This window comes from Anopheles coluzzii, chromosome X, assembly GCF_943734685.1.
Source record: "Anopheles coluzzii chromosome X, AcolN3, whole genome shotgun sequence".
NCBI classification, from domain to species: Eukaryota; Metazoa; Arthropoda; class Insecta; order Diptera; family Culicidae; genus Anopheles; species Anopheles coluzzii.
Genome location: NC_064669.1, coordinates 7,173,057 through 7,194,009, shown reverse-complemented (window position 1 = coordinate 7,194,009; position 20,953 = coordinate 7,173,057). Strand labels below are relative to the sequence as shown.

The window sequence follows — 20,953 nt, the reverse complement described above, 5'->3', positions numbered from 1 at the left end:
TTCATCCTGCTATTCTCACATGGTAGCGGGAGTGATATCGCTTATCTGCTGTCTTCTTTATCCGTTCACCCAGATCATATTCGTTTTGAGTGACGTTGCTTCCTCACCTCCTTCATTCCCACCTTTCTCTCCCAGCAGTTATTGGCGAATGCTTGACCTTGCCTTGTGTGCTTGACTTGGTTATTGTTTTTTTTCCTTCCCGTTTTTTTGGCTGCTTGATGCATTGCGCGTTGGCTAGAGCGCCGTCGTTCGAATCTGGATTTGATCAGCGTGCAAGTTGTCGCGTGGATGTATGAATAGATTTACCGTTGGAGCTATTTATCGGATCGATTGATTGCATGCTGCGTACGGGTTTTATATTGTTTCTTAATGCAGTTAAATGCACTTGTAAAAAAAATAATAATCAATCAATGGACGATCATCAATGCACTGGCACACACAACATATCATGTGAAGCCAACCAATGCTTAACATTGTCAAATATTCAAATGAGGGATGATGTCTTTGAACACATTTTTCTTTTCATTTTTTTATTGTTTTTATTCAACAATGCACAATTTCTCCAATCTCCTATTCCACTGTCCCGGAAAACCAATTAGTAACAGGTAAAGTCAACTCGCACGAATTAACAACATGCTCGTTTTCGGTTCAATCCTCGTATGGACTATCTTTCGTAGCAAGGACTAACTATCCGAAATTTCTTTCCAAAGTGTGGCTCGAAGGAAGAACATCGACCTACAAAAAATGCATGTTGCTCCCTTCCTGTATGTCCTTCCCGTTCCTGTATGCTCCCTTCAGCTCGCTTCGCTTTCGTCCCCCATTGTTCAGAACTTATCGTCGCTCCAGAACAATGCGCGCTGCTGCACGCAACCCACGCCTTCATCTTTTCATCTCACCTCTTCGATTATCACCCTACCCGTGCTAATACGCCACTGGATGCGGGTCGACCTACCGGATCGGAACCATCCGGATCATTTGGGAGGTGCGATTCCATTCCAAATCGCTGCTCCCACGAGTCGGAATGTTACCTTCCAAACTACCTGGCGCCCCGCTGACCACATATCAGCGCTCCTTGGAACTACGTAGTCGATTACAGCCCGTGGCCGATAAGCCCTCTAAGCTCCCTGCCATCTGCGTACCAAGCCAATTGCCTCCCGTATAAATTTTCTTCTTCTTCTTTGACGTAACGAACAGTGCTGTGGACCGAGCTGAAACGGCTTCTTAACCTTACTAAAATCACGCTATCGGATAGTCAGTTCTTGCTATCCGGGGAATGGTCCAGATGGGAATCGATCTCGTATGACCTCGTAGGAACCGGTGATGATCGACTGCGTCAAATGAGTCGATACGCATGTTGAATAGAGCAGCAGAGAGACGATTAAAAGCATTCTGCCGTTTGGTTTAAAGGGCATACAATATGCGGAAATCTACACACAACATCATACATGTGCCTAAGGTTATTTTTTTTATTATTCATGATCAAAGGCCGGGCTGTGTTACTAGATTGTGTTGCGGTGCTAGTCACAAAACGTTTTCCGTACAATGTGGCAAATAAACGGGCACGAATTGGTACAGCATTTGGTGTGCCAGAGCTATTGCTTCTAGCAATTTACCTTTAACTAACTAACGGATCACGAGGATACTGATCGTTCGCAGCCAATGCCACACACGGGAAAAACAAGGAGAAAGAAAACTCCCTCACGTGCGAGAAAGAGCAGCAACGACCAAACCGTAGAGCTGATGGGATTGTGAGAATGCGACAGGAGATCGTCGTCTGTGAGCGAGAGTGAAACAGAAGTCAGAACCATAATCTTCCCATCCATAATTTGTGACCATAATTTGGGTGTGTGTCTTCGCTCCATACAAATCGTGAAAAAAAAAACGTTTTCGCTAGGTCGTAAATCGCGACGAAAACCGCCTTTTGCGGATAGGGATATGAACAGCTGGTGTGATCGCAACTACCGACCAGCAAGGAGTAAGGGGGAGGGCAAGATTCATATTTTTAAAGCCATCCATAAAATATATTTTTTGTGGCTGCTATTCGATACAACAACCCTGGGAAATCTGCCACAATTTTTCCCATAAAACCCGTCTAAAAAAAATCGCTTGGTCGAGTAACCTCTTAAACCGGACGTCGGAAATCTTCAATTTTGCGGCTAGGGTTATAAGCATGAAACGGAAATTTGGAAAGATAATTAGTTACACGAACACAGTGCAACAACAACAGCAGCAGTGTGTGTGCCTATGTGTCGGTGACAACTTGCGAGCTGCGAAATAAATAGCGTCTCCTACTTTTTCAAAAACTTCAATATCTTTGCTTCCCGCTCACTGGTCGCTTGGCTGGAAGCGGATGCGGATTGTCTAAAGTTGCGGTTCGGTATGCGGTTCGATGGACCGGCCGGGACCGTCTCGTGCGAGCCGCTTTCCATTGCCGTGGTGCCGCTACTGCTGGCCTCCATGCTGGTGTTGGTGGTGGTGGTGGTGGCGGTGGTCGTGTCGACGGTGGTCGCGTTTCGCTTTGCTCGTGCCGCTACAACGGCCGCACCGGTTGCGTTCGACAGCTGGCCGAGCAGGTCGCACCGTAGCGCGAAGCTGGTCGGGGCCGCGGCCATACTGTCCCCGGTGGCCGTTTGATCAGCCGTGCTGAAGTGCAGCAGGACCTGGGGAAAGCAGCCCGCATCGAGCAGGGAGGCCGTGGGCTGCAGCACCACCTTCGGCGGTGTAGTATCTGTGAAGGGGAAGAAAAAGGTTAAATTTGTTTGTGTGCATAGTAACGGCTTGACAGCAGAATGAACCAAGCGAATGCTTACACAAGCAGAATGTTTGGTTCGGGTCGGCCAGATAGCCGCGCACAAACTCCACCACGTGCCCGACCGTTTCGTACACCTGAAAGACGCCCTGCAGGATGTGCCGGTCGGGGAACTGCACGCGAATGACCGCCTGCCGGTACCGGCCCATGCTGCTCAGCAGCTGCTGGCTGCGCTCGAGCTCGCGCAGCTCGCCGGTCAGCAGCGGTGCGTCCTCGAGCGATTTCACCCGCTCCTGCAGCTGCTTGTACAGCTGCATCATCTCCGGCACGGTCAGGTCGAAGAACGAGTCCGCCACCTCGGTCTGGTCCCGCTCGGCGGTCGACGCGTGGAACAGCACCGCGTCCCGGTCGCCCAGCACCACGATTCGCGCCTCCGGGCGTGGCCTTTCCGGCACCGCTTCCTCAACCGCTTGCTCGCCAGCCTTGGGCTCGTCCGGCCGCTCGACGGCCACTTTCTTTTCCGCCGGTTCCGCCTTTCCCTCCGCTTCGATCGGTTCCGCTTGCGGGACGACGGAGACCGGCTTCTCCTCGGCCGGATCGATCGTTGGTTTGGCCACGTTCGGCAGTTCGCTCGAGCCGGTAGCCGAAGGCACCGCACTGGTGGTGACGGTGGTCGTTGGTGGTTTGGCGTCGTTTCGGGCTGGCACCACCGGTGGCAACGGGGCGGACACGTTCGCTTGCTGCTTGGGCTCTTCGGCCCGGCGCTGCAGCAGCCGCAGTGCCGCCCGGCCGCGCGTCAGCCCGAGGCTTTTGAGCGTGGTGGCGGGCAGCTGGCCCCAGTACACCTCCCGCCGCATATACACCAGCACCGGGTGCGACTCGGCAGTGGCCCGGGCGGGACAGAGCGCCACCAGCACGTCCAGCAGCGACTGGGACGGCTTGAACGTGCCGTTCGCCGTGCGCGTACCGTCCTCGAGCTGCAGCTGCACCACCACGTCGTCCTCGACGCGGGCCCGCTTCGCCTTCGCCATCTCGAGCAGCGCATTGTTCGGGATGCCGGCGAACCGGTACATGGTGGAGAGGTCGAGCACCTTGTTATGGTGCAGCAGGTCGTACTCGTCCTGCGGGAAGTTGTACTTACGGCAGACCGTTTCCAGTATCTGCAATGCAATAAGACGGATATGAACCGGCCGGGGTTGATTGTGGAGGGCGGCGGTTACCTACCTCCAGGATGGTCATGTTCGGTTCCACCTTGACCGTCTGGCGGCGTCCGTGCACGGTCAGCACGGTGACGGTGGCCATCTTTCGCTACTTTTCGCTCGGCTTCACGAGACCAACGCGCTCCGAAAGCCAAACACTGACACATACGGTCGGTCCCGTGGCGTGACGTGTGGCCAGACGCGAGCGCTCGGGTGAAGGACGGTCCAAAACACACACACTCCCGGCTTCTCGACCGGCTGTGATTGTAGCGCAATGACTTGCTCGGTTAGCGCTGCATGGGGCGACGTTCGCTCGCCAGAGATGTAAACTAGTGGTGGGAGCTCGGAATCGGACCTACCCGATTCCGATTCCGTGTTGGGAATCAATTCCGGAGCCGATTCCGATGCTAGAATCGATTCCGATTCCGGAGCCGATTCCGGAGCCAATTCCGGAGCCAATTCCGGAGCCGATTCCGGAGCCGATTCCGGAACCGATTCCGGAGCCGATTTCGGAGCCGATTCCGTAACCGATTCCGGAGCCGATTTCGGAGCGAAATCAGTCCGGGAATCTCCATGCGAATGGATCTTTTACAAGTAAATTTGGATTTTTGCGGTTATCAATACGTAGTATGATTGGACCCTAACGCCTTTTTTATGGCGATGCCAAAACTGACTCCGTTTGGTAGCCGATTCTAATTTATGAGCCATTTCCGATTCGATAGCCGACTTCTATTCCGGAACCGATACCGGAGTCGATTCCGGAACCGATTCCGATTCCGGAGCCGATTCCGGAGTCGATTTCGGAACCGATTCCTATTCCGGAGCCGATTTCGGAATCATCTTTGGAGCCGATTCCGGAGTCGATTCCGATTCCGGAGCCGATTCCGGAATCGATTCCGGAAACTGATTCCGGACCTACTAGCCGGAATCGATTCCAGAAAACTGCGGAGCTAGCCGGAATCGATTCCGACAAAAACTTCATTTTTCCCATCACTAATGTAAACATTTAAGCGCGCTGTGACAGCTTGCACTCGACGAGATGAAGCTGCGTCTACACGGCGACCGTTTCAAATGTCCGCTTTGTCGGTGACGGTTAGAAGTGGTGTCGGGTTTTCATGAATCTTTCGTTGAGACTCATTCATATTAGTGGTTGGAGCTCGGAATCGTACCTACCTGATTCCGATTCCGTGTTCGGAATCAATTCCGGAGCCGATTCCGATTCCGGAGTTGGCTTTGGAATCGATTCCGGAATCGGAGTCGGCTCTGAAATCGGAATTAACCTGGGAATCACAATTTGCTCCGGTAATGGAATCAGAATTGACTCCAGAATTGGAATTAGCTCCGGAATGAGAATCCGTTCTTGAATTGAAATAAGAATTTTCAGAAGCGAAATCAGTCCGGAAGTCTCCATGAGAATGAATCGTTTACAGGTCAATTTTGAATCTTAACGGCTATCAATATGTAGCATCATTAGATCCAAACGTCTATTCTTATGGCGATGCTGAAACCGACTTCGATTTCGAATCCGATTCTGATATCGGAGCTAATTCCGATTCTGGAGCCGATTTTGATTTCGGAACCGATTCAAAAGCCGAAGCCGATTATGATTCTGGAGCCGATTCCGGTACCAATTCCAGAACCGATTCCGATTCTGGAATCGATTCTGGAAAATAGTTAGGTCCTATCCGGAATCGATGCTAGAAAATGTCGGAGCTAATTAAATTTAATTCGTATAAATCTTCAATGATGAATGATTCGAATCTCGAATTGACTTGTTCAAAGATTCATGAATCTCTGAAGATAAATGAATCTCCAAGGATTCATGAAAACGCAAGATTCGTGAATCCAGTTAGATTATCTAGGGATGCATGCATTTTTAGAGATGTATAATTTTCAACACATTTAAATTGCTCGATCCTATGGTACATTGGTTAACTCACACGACTTAATAACATGCCCGTGATACTTCTTTCCGTTGCAAAAAAAACTATCCGGCTGCGTAATACTTTCCAATCACTCTCGAAAGCCTGTATATGCTGGCATAATCACGTAGGTTGTTAGGCTAAGAAGAAGAATAATGAGAAACTCAAGCTATAAGAAACTTTGGAGATGTATGAATCATTAGAGATTCGTGGATCTTTCGAGATAGATGAATCTTTTGAAATTCATGAGTCTTTTGAGATTCATGGCTCTTTGGTAGGTAATTCAATGAATAAGAATCTCGGTTGCAAAGAATCGTGAATCACTTCAAAGATTCATTCAGGAATCAGTTTTACCCAACACTAGTTAGAAGCGATTTAAAAAAATGATCTCAACCAATGCTTCATTAATTGGAACCAACGCTTCATAACTGATCTTTCCGCACCTGACGGTGCTGCTGCTGCCTGACGGGCAGCTCTCAGTTTAATGATAGCGATACATTCGTTTCGCATACCACACCACTTTTTGCCATATATCTATTTTTAACCGCACCCTGTTCTCACGACTAACTGCTGCCACCGCTCTATTTTTACAGCGCGCGGGGAAGGTTGTTTTCACACACGCGTTTTTTCCGGGTTTGCAGTTTTTTTTGTTACAAAACTTAATCTACCGAATGCTCCTTTTTTTTTGGTTAAATCTTGCCTGGAATCACAGCGTGTTTTACTTTATTGCTCTTCAAAAGTTGTCGCATCGTCGCCCGCCACACCTCGGCAGCGGGCTGCCGGTTACAAGCTAGCAACGCTATAATATGGTTGTATTATGCCTTCGAATATTATACTCTTTTCGGTTCGTTACGGGGAGGGGTGGGGTGGGCGAAAAGAAAAGCCGGGACGGGCACCCGGTCCACCGGCCACATCCGACCGCGCACGGTGGGTATCATTCTGTGGTGAGCGTCTCGTCTCCTGTTCTGCCCTGCCAACTGTGCCCATCTGTGCAGGAATATCCCTGGCGTCCTCGTCTAGTAATAGTTAAGTCTTTTCAAGTTCGGCGTACATGTGTCTGTGTGTGTGTCTCTCTGTGTGTACTGTCTAATATGGCGTCTAACAGGAAATATCCGGGGAAAACGCTGCTGAAAAAGGACTACCCCCCATACCACCCACTGCTATGGGGGTGTGCTTTTCCTTTCCCTTCCCCATTTTCCTGCCACATTTCATCCGCAAGTGTGTGTGTGTGTTTTTGTTCGCTCGCTGTTTGCGCTTCTTCTATGCTCTATCCAGATAGTTAACACACACAAAAAAGGTCACAAATAATATAAAACTAGCTACCTGTAACATAAACATAATAATGCTACACTACTTAAGCCTTCTCTCTTTTAGCTGGACTAGAAAAAATAAATAAAAAATAGGCCACATCAAACCGCGTAAAATAATAATAAAAAAAAACATTCTAAATAATAATGACCCTACACGTGCCTGCGCCCAGGACACGTGTTTACACCCTTTTGGCTTTGGTTTCGTTCTACGATGGTGTGAGTGTGTGTGTGTGTGTCTTGATTTTGGATGGAACCACACCACACCGTATGGCAAGCGTGTGTCAAATCAAACCTGAAGGAAGTGAAAGTACGGATGAAACTAAAAATGTTTGCCTCCAAACCAAAAAGCCTTGACCGGTTCGTTTGTTTTTTTTTTTTTTTTTTTGTCGGCGCTTAAATTTAGAATGGCATAGCTGCTCGGGGCGCGTACACAATACCACACACATACGCGCGCGCTTGTGTGTGTAACCGATCAAAAGGGGAGCGCAAAAGAAAAGTAAAAAAAATATATATATACGCGCACCCACACACACACACACACACGCAATTCTAAGTATTAGAAAAATAAAATCCTAAACTCCGTGCGCAGTGTGTCCGGCTTTAGTTGGACTTTTTCGCATCCTTCGGCTCCTCCTTGGCCTGGCCGCGGCCCAGAATCTTGGCCAGGCTGTCCCAGATGCCGCCGAACAGCAACGCGCAGCTCAGGTTCTCGAACGGCACGAACGGATCGTGGATGCCGAGCAGGATCGACGACAGCTTGAAGTACACCAGGAAGATGACGATGCCGAAGTAGACGAGGGCGTGCGGGGCCGAGATCAGATCCGTCTTCTTGTCCAGCACGAAGATGATCGACGCGATCAGGGACGCCTTGGTGTAGCTGTAGGAGGTTAAATAAAAATAATAAATAAATAAATTCTTCTTGAGCTTTCTGCGGGGCTGTGCGTGACACGCCATCACTTACAAGCTTGGCTGCAGGAACTCCATCGCCGTCGGGGTCCAGACACCGCGGATCAGGCGCTCGATCAGCTTGGTAAAACCGGCACCGTTGCCCTTGAGCGTACCGATGATGATCATGATGATGAAGGCGTTCGGGTACAGCTTGGCGGCGTGCGTCACTCCGTCGTGGATCTGCAGTGGATCGTGAAGAGGGAAAAGGGAAAACGGTTAGCAAAGTGAGCCGGCCTGGCGCTGTTGCACGATCGGTTGATAGGCTGACACGTGTCCGGGAGGTCGGACTGCGTGTTCTGTTGACCACGTTGCGGGCACGTTGGCAATCTTTGGGGCAGAAGCCCCATTCCCACTGTTCCACATTACATCACAATGGGAAGGATAATTGATTGAGCTAGGGTGGGGGGAGGGTTTTCAAAAATTGATAGGTGTGTGTTGCCGCCCGGTTTTTTTGATTGCGCCAACAGTCGCCCAGCGGCTTTCCTACGGGTATTGCCGGCGCTGGTCCGCTCACCTTCTTTGCGCGGTAGATTTCCTTCATCGCGCTGGCCACCAGCTTGATCGGCAGGAACTTGGCCACCTTGTAGCCGATGTCGAACGGTGTGTAGAAGACGATGTACCAGCAGGCGGTCGCGACCAGCAGCTGGGGCGTGTTCTTGAGCGGCGCCAGGATCGGCTCGCCGAGCAGCCCGTTCGCGACCATGCCGCCGGCAAAGACGACCAGCATCGTCGACAGCCAGCAGGCGAGCGGGTGCTTCCGGGAGAAGGTGTGTGCGCCCGCGCCCAGATCCTCCTTCACCGACAGTGCGCACAGCAGGCTGTGCGCGATGTCAAAGTACGGGAACATCTTCAGCTTGATCACCTGGTTGGCGATGTCTAGGAACGCCTCCGGATCCATGGTTGGGGCGCGTGGATTGATCTTACTTCACACACACACACAGCACACACACGCGCGCGATTCAAGAGCAGCACTTGATTCCTAAAAAAAAAGCAGCCAACAAAATTAATTAGTAAACATTCGGTTCACACACCAGCGCGCACGCAGTTAATTGTGCAATTTCGTTTGGAAAAAAAATATTGGGAACACAGGCCACACTGGAAAACGCACCGCACCAAAACGGACGGACAGGACGGGCTATAGAAAGCTGCGTGTGCACACACGGACCGGAACGAACACGGCACAACTGTACGGCTCGAGCTAAGCGACACGAAAAAGGCCCCCGGGCATGCCAGGGTCTCGCTCGCCAGCTTACGCCGGCTGCGAGCCGGCCGGGCTTGCGCAAACCGATCATGCCAAACCCGAACAGGTGTGCGTGTGTGTGTGAGAGAGAGAGAGAGATGGCCTCACAGGAGGTAGCGATTGGGGAAAACAGATTGTGGCTAAATGTGCGTACAATGCAGCCAAACGGGTTCCTCCAATACCAATAATCTCTCGACTGTCTTTCTCTTGCTTCTCACCAAGAAACTATTCTCAGCAAGAGATCGCTGCGAAACGGGCCTTAGTTTTCCGGGTGCGCTGAAGGCGGGGAAAAACTATTTCCGTATCTCTCGCAACGCATCTCTCTCTCTCTCTCTCTCTTTTTCATTCTCCCGGCAATCGTCGGGGGCTTCCCGGGGCCGGTTCGGGCGCTCAACTCAAGCGCGTACGCTTGAAGTATGAAGCGACCCCCAAGGGGCCGAGGAAAGCCCCGGGTTTAAATTTAGAACGGCACGCCGCTACGTCCACGCCGAGCACACGATTGCGGCTGCTTCAATAAACTCCGCGAAAGCGGCCGGTTCATCTGTACCGACGGGCGTCACGACCGTCACGCGTGCACACGGCGCGAAGACGCCCAGGGAGGGGCCAGGCCTTCGGGACAAGTGCCCCGCCAGTCCCGAGCAGCGTCGAGTTGATGCTTTCGCTCGGCATGGGAGGTTTGTGTGTTTTATTTATAAACTTGACCACGGCGTGGGGCGATTTGATGCTGCTTCGGGCGCGCGATAGCGTCTCCTTCGCCTCTGCAGCGGTCTGTGAAAATGGGCATGAAAAACAAGACTCACGCACAGCACAGCCCTCCTCGGACAATGGTTCCTTGCAAGCTTTGATTTTGAGAAATGGATAACGGTGGTCCAACCGTCACCAGAGTGCGTGACGTTGAGACCATGTATGGTAGTTTGATAATTTTTTAGCTTAAATTTGCGTTATTTCTTACCGATTGCAGCCAGTCCTAGCCTCTCGCACTCGGACGCCTTTGCGTTTTGTTTTCGTTCGCCGGAACACAATACAAGTAGGGAAACGTCAGCCACAAATCGATCGAGCTGTCAAAGAGAGCCGCTCAAGCAGCGGTTACACGGCGTGCAGCCGTTCTGTTTACAACTGTTTAGGGTGGTGGCAACGCTCATGCGATGCGATTTTATTGGACGAAATGTGACAGATCCTGGGTTTTCCAGGAGTTCTCATAGCTGTGGGACACTTTTTTGACTCTTTCTTAAGTGAAATGAACTTAATGTAATGGGAATGGGACTCTATTGCACCCTTGTTGGATAAATGTAATTTTCTCACAAGTTTACATAAATAGCTGGGATGTGAATAGAGCACTATGAAAATGATAAGGGAAAATGGCATCGCTTATCGTTCCATCGCAGTTGCAATCATGCAAGCAAGCTGTGCTGTTACAATTCACAAGTTTAGGGCTATTTTAGTTAGATGAAAACAAAAGGATAATAAGAAATAAAATGAAAAAAGTACACAATTTAACAAAACTTGATGTAGCATTCAATCCTCCTCCGCGGGAAAAGGAGTACCGTTTGCGTCTTTTTTTTTCTTCCATGTTTATTTACGCATTATGCTTGCGAATTATTGAATATTTAATGTGTAATAGTGTTGCCCGTTACATGTTTATAGGGGTATATAATAACAGCTCAACACACCGTGTATCAACATCGATTACTAACATAGTGGGATGGGTGGGGAGCGTTCTGGACGACCCGTTTTGCCTCGTCTCCTTCGTTCGGTCGGTCGGATCCGTCTCCGTAAAGGTTTTTTTTTTGTTAGCGTCTATTAGGCCTGCGGTCACCGGCTGGGCCCTGTCTAAATCTCCTCCCGCTCCTGCGTTATAGCCCTGTCCGTTTTGTCACAGGAAGTGTGTCACAATTATGTGGAAAGAAAAAATTAAGATTAAATTAAACCGGCTGTAACATGTTTCGCCTTCATGATCGGCGCGTGCGCGCGTGTGAGTGTGGCGGGATTTTGGTTGGATGCTTTTAATGCATCGCATACGATACGGCTAAAGCGATTGCATTGGTTGGTTTTTTTTACATTTGGTTTCGAAAATAGTGAACCGGGCGCCGTTTTGCCGTGGTACCAAAAATGGCACAACTAAAAATTAAAGTGAGGGAGAAGAATGCCTCTTCCGTGTGATGCGCGTAGCAGCACAATCCCGGGGGCTGGCACCCGGACACACAGCAATATAATACACTTGGACCAATGCGCGACACTGCTGCGGACATGTCGAAGGAAATCTTTAGTGTGCTTTTACAGTCCCAGCCCACAACAGAATAAGCTAGACCGAAAGCACCGAAGTAGCGTGGTAAAATCGTTATCGTGAACGGCTCTCCAGCACCTGCAGCTGCTGCCTGTGTATGTGTCGTTAAAATAAGTAGGCTAAACGGTTGGAGAGATTTAAAAACGAGCAAAAATTAAACCATCCGCCTCTGTTGACAAAAGTGGCCTAAATGCGCTGACCGCTTCCGCTTGTCCCTAGAGCCACTGGGGCTTTTGGTTTCCCTCGCACGCTTCCCTCCCCCTCCCCCCGGCTATCAACATACAGACACACACGCACATACAAGCATGCACAGGTGGGTTTGATCGCAAGCGCGCGCCTTTCGCGCGCCGGGTACGCAAAACAACAGCAAGTACGGCGCGCAGCAAAATGGCCCGGTCCGGTCCAGGCGCCCTAGGCAAAGTTGCAGCACGAGTTCGTCTTCTTCGCCGTCTTGTAGAACGCTTTGCTCTGTATCGAGAGCGACTCGGACTTGTACACCAGATCGTCCAGCTTTTCGCCCCGCTCCAGCACGGACTCGATCGTGTTGCGCAGTATGATCTTCGTCTCGTCCAGATCCTCCTGCATGCGGGTGAGCGCGTCCGCTTCCCGCGGGTCCTGATACTTGCTGAGCGTGGCCGGCAGCGTGCCGAACTGTATCGCGGCCTCGCTCGTCGCCACCGGCCACTGTTCCGGTCCGACCTTCGCGGCGAAATCGTCCAGCACCTTGGTGAGCAGCGTGTGGCCGACGCGCTGCGGGTACTCGTGGTCCGCTATCAGCACCGCGGCCAGATTGTCCGCCCGCACGTACACGTGGCACATGTACACGTCCTGCTTGACCGACTGCCGGGTGGCGGCCTGCGTTCGCTCGACGAGCGTCTTGCTGGCGAAGCTGCAAAACGCAATGGTCGTCAGTGGGAGGGATGAGCGGGCACAAACACCTATGGGGGAATTATGGATTGCGATGGCGCTTACCTGATGAATTCCTGGACCGAGCCGCGCTGGAAGAAGGAGAAGCTCTGCAGATCGTAGGCCGTCTTCAGGAGCCGTGCCTCGGTCGGCGCCTTGTAGAACACGCTCAGGGCGTACAGTTTCACCATCTCGGCCCGGTTGGCTGTGACGTGGGTGTGTTTGGGGGTAAGCTCGTCTGCTCGCAGCAGCACTTAACAATCAGACCGTTTGATCCGTAAAGGCAGGCACTGTTGTTCTGGGGATGCGGGGGCTGTCTGGTTAGCTTAGCACTGTTCCGGAATGGTTTTGTTTTCCTCAGGCCTCTTCCACCACCGAATTGTTTGCTGGATGCGTTTGTTGTTTTTCTTCTTCTTCAAGGCCCTGCGTTAATGGAATGCTAACCGTAGGAGAGAAGAGACGCAAAATAACACACACACTCTTCCTCACTTGCAGTCTTTACACAACCCGCTATACACACACGCACGCGTAATGCTGTGCGACGAAATATCGAACGAAATGTAAACGATTAATCACAGACCGTTGTTGTTTCTGAGCCTTCTGGCTAGGGAATCCAATTTTCAATCTGTTATGATCGTTCCCTTCCCTGCTCAATGTATAAAGAGCACAAAGCAAACACACACGCACACGCACACGCACACACTTCTACATCAGCAAGCAATCATCATCAAGCAGTAGGTTTGACAGCAATCAGTGAATGGTTGTTCGTTTGACAGTTGACATTGCTACCAGTTTCACATTTATCGCACAAAGACGATAGAAGCGATGATGGCGAAGGAGTTGGTTGAGCTGCGTTTTTGTTAAACACATTCTTTAAGTAAATGTTCGACAATTAAACAATAACATACTTATCGGAGGAATCAGCAAACATCCACCATAAAAAATAAAATATATAAATCACAGACAACGGAGTTTCAGCTAAGGGTGCCTTCTACTAGTACGTACAGCTTACACGGCGTGCTGTTTGTAGCTCATTTTTAAGCGAATGTATTTTGAGCTACCTTTTGAGATCCGTTAGCAATCTTGAGCAGATACTTGATTGGTTTATTCGACGCTTGAAAGTACTCTCACCTTCCTTTGTTATTTTTCTGTCATATCTCAGTTAACAGATAACTAATGTTCTAGAAATCTTAACTCGACATGCTCATTTACATTTGGCTTCTGTCAGGATTTTCTGTCAAAATCGATAGAAGTATTTGAATTTATTGTTAATTTTTGATAAAAAACAACGTGAATGACAAAAAACTTAATTGCTTACTATAAATATCAGGTAATCAATAAATTTGTAATCAAAAAAAATAAAACTTAAGTTTATATGTTTATCTTACAATAGATATTCCAGTACTTCTAGCGACACCATGATTCTAAATTGAAAATCGATTTTCCACGCCACTGAACGTAGAAGTGCCGAAAAGTGCCGAGCTAAGACTCTGGAGACGATGTTACTGGCTAAAATGAAATCGATCAAGCTTCTTTAGCATATATTCTTCAGCATATTTTGTCAGCCGCTATCAAAATATGCTCAGCTGCAGTTATGGTCGGTGTGTCTAGAAGGGCCTTATCCGTTAGAGGAATAATTCCGAAATTTATCTATCGTTTACATCCTTCTATTATACGTCCTACCTGGACATGCCGACCTATAGAGGTTTTAAAGACTTAATTCATTACCACATAGCCGGATAGTCAATCCTTGCAATGGGGAGACGGTCCATTCTAGACTTGAACCTATGACGGGCATGTTATTGAGTCGTTCGGGTTGACGACTGTACCATGTGTAAAGTTCACCTCGCGTTGACATTAGTAGATAGAAAAGTTCACTAGGTAAATATTATACCATGCTCGACATGATGGGACGGAATTTTATGTAAGACATGTCTATCTGTTTAAAACTAAAATTTTATGTCGAAGAAGCTGTTTCCATTCCACTCGTAACTCCTCAATGAAATAGGGCTTTCATAATCATTCACACAGTACCTATCGTTGTGTTCACTATAATAAAGCGGAAAATTTAACTGTTTTTTACACTCCGTTAATTTGTACCTTAGACCACGTTATCTGTCAAATCCCATGTAAAAATTTGACAGGCCATCCGATAAAATCGCATTCGATAAAGCGCTGCCATGGCCCTTACGGTGACTTTTTTAGTTGATTTGCACATGAAATACTGCCTCGAAGGTAGCTCACTGTAGCCGAATTTGTAGCTCACCAGCCAAAACAACCAACCATTTGCTACTTGGGTAATCTATTTGCACTGCCCGCCCACGGCATCGGATTTTGACAGCTCGCAGGCAGATAAAGCTTGACGTTTCGGTTTCGCGTCGCCGCTACCAAGCACTGCATCCGTAAACAAAGCCACCCGCAAACCCAAAATATTGTACTCCTGCGCTGATTTTAGTTTCTGGTTTTAGTTCGCGCTGCAGCTTCCCCATAATCTTGCTGGAGCTTCGGTGAATGGTCGGTGCACGCATGGTTGGTGCCGAAGTGAGGAGGAAAGTGCCCAGCAAGTACGGCAGAGACGTGCCGAGGGGAATGGTTTGCCTGGTGTGTTGGTAGCTAGCTGGCGCACTGTGCAATTGAGAGTGCGACAAGGTACCGCCAGCAGTTAACGTAGACGGTACGCGCTAGGGAGGTGGGAGCCCAGCTGCTGTGGGTGAACGCCTGCGCCTTCGACCTAGCCACGTAGGGATAGCGCGGAATGGAGGAAGAGTTCGAGGATGAGGCGTGGAATAACAGTGCTGGTCGGGGCAATGCGCCCGAAGAAGAGGTATGTAAAGCCAACACCGATCGAAACCCGAACCCGTAGCGCACTACCAATGCATGCGTCCGTTTCCGTTACGCCGTTCCATTTTAGGTGGAAAACCACGAGGAACCGTCCGAAAACCCGAAGGCGGTGGTGAGCGACTGTCTGCAGTTGTTCTCAAGCGTCGACTACATCATGGAGCCGGGGATCTTTGTGCAGCTGAAGCGCTACTTTCAGGCAGGCGGCACACCGGAACAAGTGATCAACACCCTGTCCGCCAACTACACGGCGGTGGCGCAGACGGCGAACCTGCTCGCCGAGTGGCTGATCATGGCGGGGGTGCGCGTGACCGACGTGCAGGCGATGGTCGAGAACCACCTGAAGGACATGATACTGAAGACGTTCGATCCGAAGAAGGCGGACAAAATCTTCACCGAGGAGGGCGAAACGCCCGGCTGGCTGACGGAGATGATCGAGCACCACACGTGGCGGTCGCTCATCTACCGGCTGGCGGAGGAGTACCCGGAGTGCCTGATGCTCAACTTCACCATCAAGCTGATCTCGGACGCCGGCTTCCAGAGCGAGATTACCTCGATCTCGACCGCCGCCCAGCAGATCGAGGTGTTTTCGCGCGTGCTCAAGACCGCGATCGCCAAGTTCCTGAGCCACCCGGAGGACTGGCAGGGTGCGATCGAGGAGGTGGCCAAGATGGTGTGCCACGGGCAGCACACGTACGTGTACAGCCAGGTCCTGATCCAGGTGCTGTCGCAGGAAGCGAAGGGGGGCTTTATCATGAAGCGGCTGTCGCAGGAAATTACTAAATACGCGCTGAAAAAGTAAGTAGAAGAGTGGTTGCAGTCAGTGCTGCAAAATGTTATGAGCATCACGAGATGTACACCAACGAAAACAATGAACATATCCATGGTAGCTTGATGCTCATTGCTGATACTCAATGATAGTGCGTCATGACATGCCGAATACGACATGCAAGTGCTTCAATCAACCGCGATACTCTGCTAACAAGCTGAGCTTAAGGCCGTCGCAAGCATAATCATCATAATGATCAGCTGAGATGATCAGATGTGAGACTCAAACAGTTGGTGGTACAATCACATGCTTGATGACATTTTGGTTTAGCACCCAACTCTTGATCACTCACTTGGTCACGACATTTTTTCCCAATGATAATCAAGACATTCTTGGAATATTCTTGGCTTGTGGTCGCAAGGAACAAAATGAGCATTCTTTCTTGCTCGGATTTGATGGTCTGTCGGTTCAAACAGAGCGACAAACCATGTTCATATCGTTTCTTTGAACCACTCGCACGCACCGCATATCTCCCATGACTATCGGGATGATCACCGACTGAAAATGTCGCGACTAATTTGTGACTGAGCAAGAGCTGGTTGTACACAATGTCACCATGTGATGCTCGCAACAACTGTGCGAGTCTCACCTCTGATCATCACAGTAAAGCTCGCGACGCTGACATTATTTTGTTTCAGTCGGAATTTGTCACGACTATATCAGTGACATGTTGCACAATTGATCACAGTAAAACAAAAGGCATGACATAGTAACTGATCAAACGTAAAACTGGCACAAAAACGGGCACATTGATCACAGCAATCGTTTTGAGTATCACCTCTGATTATCACAAATGAGTGCGTGACGCTGACATGGATTTTGTTTCAGTCAGATGTTTGTATGACATTGACATTCTGCAGCACTGAGTAGTTGTGTAGTTTGTAGTTGCGTTCGATAAATTTGCTCACGTTCGTCATCTCGCCGCCCACGTCTTGCAGCAATCACAACGTCACGCCGATCACGATGGCACTGAACGGGTCGTCCCGGCATCCGCAGGCCTGCGAAGCGCTCACCTCGATGCTGTCCCGCAACACGCTCAACCCGGCCGACATTACCGTGCTGTACCGGAACTACACCTCGCCCGAGCCGCCCCCGATCGATCTGATACGCAATCCGCAGTTTCTCGAGCTGCTGGTCGACTCGCTGTTCAAGGTCGGCGTCAAGATCAACCAGGAGCACAAGTCGAAGTACATCTATCTGCTCGGGTACGCCGCGAGCGTGTGCGAGATACCGACGAAGAAGGGCCAGCCGAAGGGGCACCGGGTGCTGAACAAGGACGAGCTGAAGGCGACGATCATCGCGATCGAGAAGGTGCACGCGATCTGCAACGTGAGCCGCGGCTCGAGCGAGCTGATCGCGGACATCTCCACGCTGTACAGCTGCATCCGCTTTCCGGTGGTCGGCGTCGGCGTGATCCGCTGGGTCGAGAACACCGTCACCGAGCCGTCCTACTTCAAGCTGTGCACCGAGAGCTGCCCGCTCCACCTGGCGCTGCTGGACGAGGTCGCCTGCGTGCACGCGTCCCTGCACGACCAGATACTGCGGCTGCTGGTGCGCCTGTTCGAGTCGAAGCAGGACGAGCTGGAGATACTGGTGCAGCTCGAGCTGAAGAAGATGCTGCTCGACCGGATGGTCAATCTGCTGGCGCGCGGGTGCGTCGTGCCGGTGGTGAAGTACATCAGCCAGTGCTGCACGCGGGGCGACACCGACATCTCGCTCATCCGGTACTTCGTGACGGAGGTGCTGGAGACGGTCACCCACCCGTACTCGAGCGAGTTCGTCCAGCTGTTTCTGCCGATGGTGGAGAACGAGGAAATTACCGGCTCGATGCGCGGCGAGGGCGACAACGATCCGGTGTCGGAGTTTATCGTGCACTGCAAGGCCCACTACACGACGCTGTGAGGCGGTGGGGTTTGTTGATCCTAGTTTCTTTTTTTTTACTTTTTTCATCCCTGTCGCGAATGTGTTTTTGAGACACACATACACATACACACACACACACACACACACACACACACACACACACACACACACACACACACACACACACACACACACACACACACACACACACACACACACACACACACACACACACACACACACACACACACACACACACACACACACACACACACACATACGGGCACAGAGCCGTTTGCCGGGTTATCTTTGCGTTTCGCGGCAAACGTGCAAAACGTGTGGTGTGGCTTTTTTTTCTTCTTATGCCAATCAGTCATCATTTCTTGTTAGTATGTAAGCTTTATCTTTAAATTCATTTGTTTTTTTTTATATATATATTTGTGTCACATTACATTACGCAGACAACAACAAAAAAACAGCATGGCAGACGATTGGAATTTTTAGCAGTAGAAGTTTAGCTGTACAGTGCTTTCACGCCCGTGGAAACATTCATTAATACTGGCGCAATATGGAGCGTCTTTGCAAATGAAGTTTTCTGTTTTTGCATCCCAACTCAACCCACTTTTAACCGATCGATCATGAACATCTGGTGAAGGGCTTTATTTTTTAAAAATAAGTTTACCCTAATGGAACTCTCTTTCTATTTTGCAATTGTGTTAACAAGCAGTTCGTAGCGTTTCCGTTTCCTTTCCGTTTCCTTTCCGTTGTTTTATTTGTAACCTCCCCCCTCCCCCTCCCAATTTGTCTAGGGATCCTTGCTTCCCAGCACAATCTTTGGCAGTGATGCGAAGCGGCATTAGCTGTAGGATAAGTTTTACGAGCGCGTTACTGTCGTTGCCACCAAATTTTGGCTCTAAGGCATCAATTTTTGACAGTGCGCATGAATTTTTGCCTCTAAGGCATCAATTTTTGACAGTGCGCATAATCTTTTTTTGCGCATCAGTAAGTCATCAATTTTTGACTCTTGTAGGAATAATGACAATTTTACAAGGTATTTAAGCAGATTTTTAACAATTGTTATTCCACAACTCATAAAAAAATACAAAAACTGTGTAAATTGATTGTTTCTTGAGAAAAAATGATGAAATTTTAGAATTTCTAAAGCTTTTGTTTACAGCTGAAAATACGTGCCAATTTTTTCACTCCATTGAAACTGCCAAAATTGGCAAAACAATTGTTGTATTTTAAATTGTATCAATAAAATTATTCACTATTTAACTTAATTTCAATCATTTCAGAACACACCGTTTCAGAAATTACATAAAATTTTGTAAATAAAGCGATTGACTCACAGTCAAAAATTGATGCGCTCTGTCAAAAATTGATGCCTTCGAGGCAAAAATCGTGAAACGCTGTCAAAAATTGGTGCCTTCGAGACAAAAATAAGTGAGTTAGAGTCAAAATTTAGCGGCAACGACTGTATGAGGGAAGGAGAGCAAAAGCCAGTTAGTGAGAGGAGTAAATAAAATATTAGTATCTTAAGAAAAACAACCACCTACATTGTAGTGCGTACTAGTCATATGTTAAGCCAGTATTATAAGGGTGTGAAATTGAGAACATTTTGAGTGTAAAGCAGAGTGTAATACTTGATCGCCAGCGCCACAGGCGCCCACTGGTGTAGTACTAATTAGCTGACAACTTTTAGCAACAAACGCAACCAACCCCCCCCGCAGCTTCTTAGTGGGAGGCTGTGAGGCGGAAGGTACACTCAGAAAACAAAACAACAAATGGTAAAACGAAACGTCTGTGCTACTTCCTACCCGGCCCCAAAAGGGGCAAGAAAAGAAGGTCAGGTACAATTCGTTCCTAAAAGATTCCTAAACACTCCACACCGGCACACGGCGCGTGAAGTGCGCGTTCCGGCCCGAATTAATCATCTGATAAGAACCATTAAAAAAAAAAAAAGAAAAAGAAAAAGAAAACGGGAGAGCCGGAGCTGCAGTTAGCCAGCACACCGATTGCACACAGCAAGTGTGTACGTCATTATTTGTACCAGGAACACCTACTAGCCTCCATCCTTACCCCTCTCATATTGGAGGAAGGATGATATTGCGGAAAAACGGCCCGTACACACTAGTGATGGGAATGAATGAAGTTTTCGCTGGAATCGATTCCGGACAGTAGGTCCGGAATCAGTTTTCGGGATCGGTTCCCAAATAGGTTCCATAATCGGCTCCGGAATTGGTTCCGGTATCGTAATCGGTTCCGAAATCGGAACCGGTTTCGGAATCGAAAATGACTCCGGATTCGGAATCAGTTCCGGAATTGGAATTGACTCCGAAACTGGTTCCAGAATCGGCTCCAGAATTAGCTCCGGAATTGGGCCCGTATTCGGCTCCAGAATCTTTATCGGTTCCGAAATCGGAACCGGTTCCGGAATCGAAATTGATTCCGGAATCGGCTTCGTAATAGGCTCCAGAATCTTTATCTGTTCCGTAATCGACATTGACTATCGGAATCGGTTCCGGAATCGGCTTCGGATTCGGAATCGGTTCCAGAATCAGAATCGGTTTCGGATTTGAAATCGGCTCCGGAATCGGAATTGGCTCCCGAATTGGTTTGAGAATCGGCTCCGGAATATGCTCCGAAATTGGCTTCGGAATCGGATTCGGAATCGGCTCCGGAATTGGCACCGGAATCATAATCGATTCGCTAATCGGAATCGGTTGCGGAATCGTAATTGGCACCGGAATCGAAATCGGCTTCGAAATTGGAGTCGGTTTCGACAACTCCATAAGAATAGACGTTAGGACCCAATGATGTTACGTATTGATAGCCGCAACAAATCAAAATTGACTTGTAAAC

At 49.2% G+C, this 20,953-nt stretch overlaps 4 protein-coding genes across 5 annotated transcripts; 1 reads left to right on the top strand and 3 right to left on the bottom strand.

The window, feature by feature from the left end:
- Positions 1 to 1,993: 1,993 nt before the first annotated feature.
- Positions 1,994 to 4,268, bottom strand: LOC120953044 (tether containing UBX domain for GLUT4). Its single transcript, XM_040372713.2, has 3 exons — positions 3,974 to 4,268; positions 2,811 to 3,909; positions 1,994 to 2,728 (listed from the first exon to the last, which is right to left on the bottom strand). Exons 1-3 carry the CDS (start codon positions 4,049 to 4,051, stop codon positions 2,289 to 2,291), a joined length of 1,617 nt encoding a protein of 538 aa, XP_040228647.2. The 5' UTR covers positions 4,052 to 4,268; the 3' UTR covers positions 1,994 to 2,288.
- A 2,833-nt stretch (positions 4,269 to 7,101) lies between these two features.
- On the bottom strand, positions 7,102 to 10,425 carry LOC120953314 (trimeric intracellular cation channel type 1B.1). Of its 2 annotated transcripts, none has more exons than XM_040373141.2 (4): positions 10,321 to 10,425; positions 8,643 to 9,107; positions 8,142 to 8,308; positions 7,102 to 8,057 (listed from the first exon to the last, which is right to left on the bottom strand). In XM_040373141.2, the coding sequence occupies exons 2-4, from the start codon at positions 9,024 to 9,026 to the stop codon at positions 7,781 to 7,783; spliced, it is 828 nt and encodes a 275-aa protein (XP_040229075.1). In that variant the 5' UTR covers positions 9,027 to 9,107; positions 10,321 to 10,425; the 3' UTR covers positions 7,102 to 7,780. The 2 variants fall into 2 exon arrangements, with proteins under 2 accessions (XP_040229075.1, XP_040229065.1); XM_040373131.2 differs by lacking the exon at positions 10,321 to 10,425 and adding an exon at positions 9,237 to 9,363.
- A 446-nt stretch (positions 10,426 to 10,871) lies between these two features.
- Positions 10,872 to 13,284, bottom strand: LOC120953156 (synaptobrevin homolog YKT6). The gene is made up of 2 exons (XM_040372879.2): positions 12,625 to 13,284; positions 10,872 to 12,541 (listed from the first exon to the last, which is right to left on the bottom strand). The coding sequence occupies exons 1-2, from the start codon at positions 12,747 to 12,749 to the stop codon at positions 12,064 to 12,066; spliced, it is 603 nt and encodes a 200-aa protein (XP_040228813.1). The 5' UTR covers positions 12,750 to 13,284; the 3' UTR covers positions 10,872 to 12,063.
- Positions 13,285 to 14,901: 1,617 nt separating this feature from the next.
- LOC120953802 (negative elongation factor D) lies at positions 14,902 to 19,639 on the top strand. The gene is made up of 3 exons (XM_040374066.2): positions 14,902 to 15,382; positions 15,470 to 16,194; positions 17,164 to 19,639. Exons 1-3 carry the CDS (start codon positions 15,314 to 15,316, stop codon positions 18,125 to 18,127), a joined length of 1,758 nt encoding a protein of 585 aa, XP_040230000.1. The 5' UTR covers positions 14,902 to 15,313; the 3' UTR covers positions 18,128 to 19,639.
- The last annotated feature ends 1,314 nt before the right edge of the window (positions 19,640 to 20,953 follow it).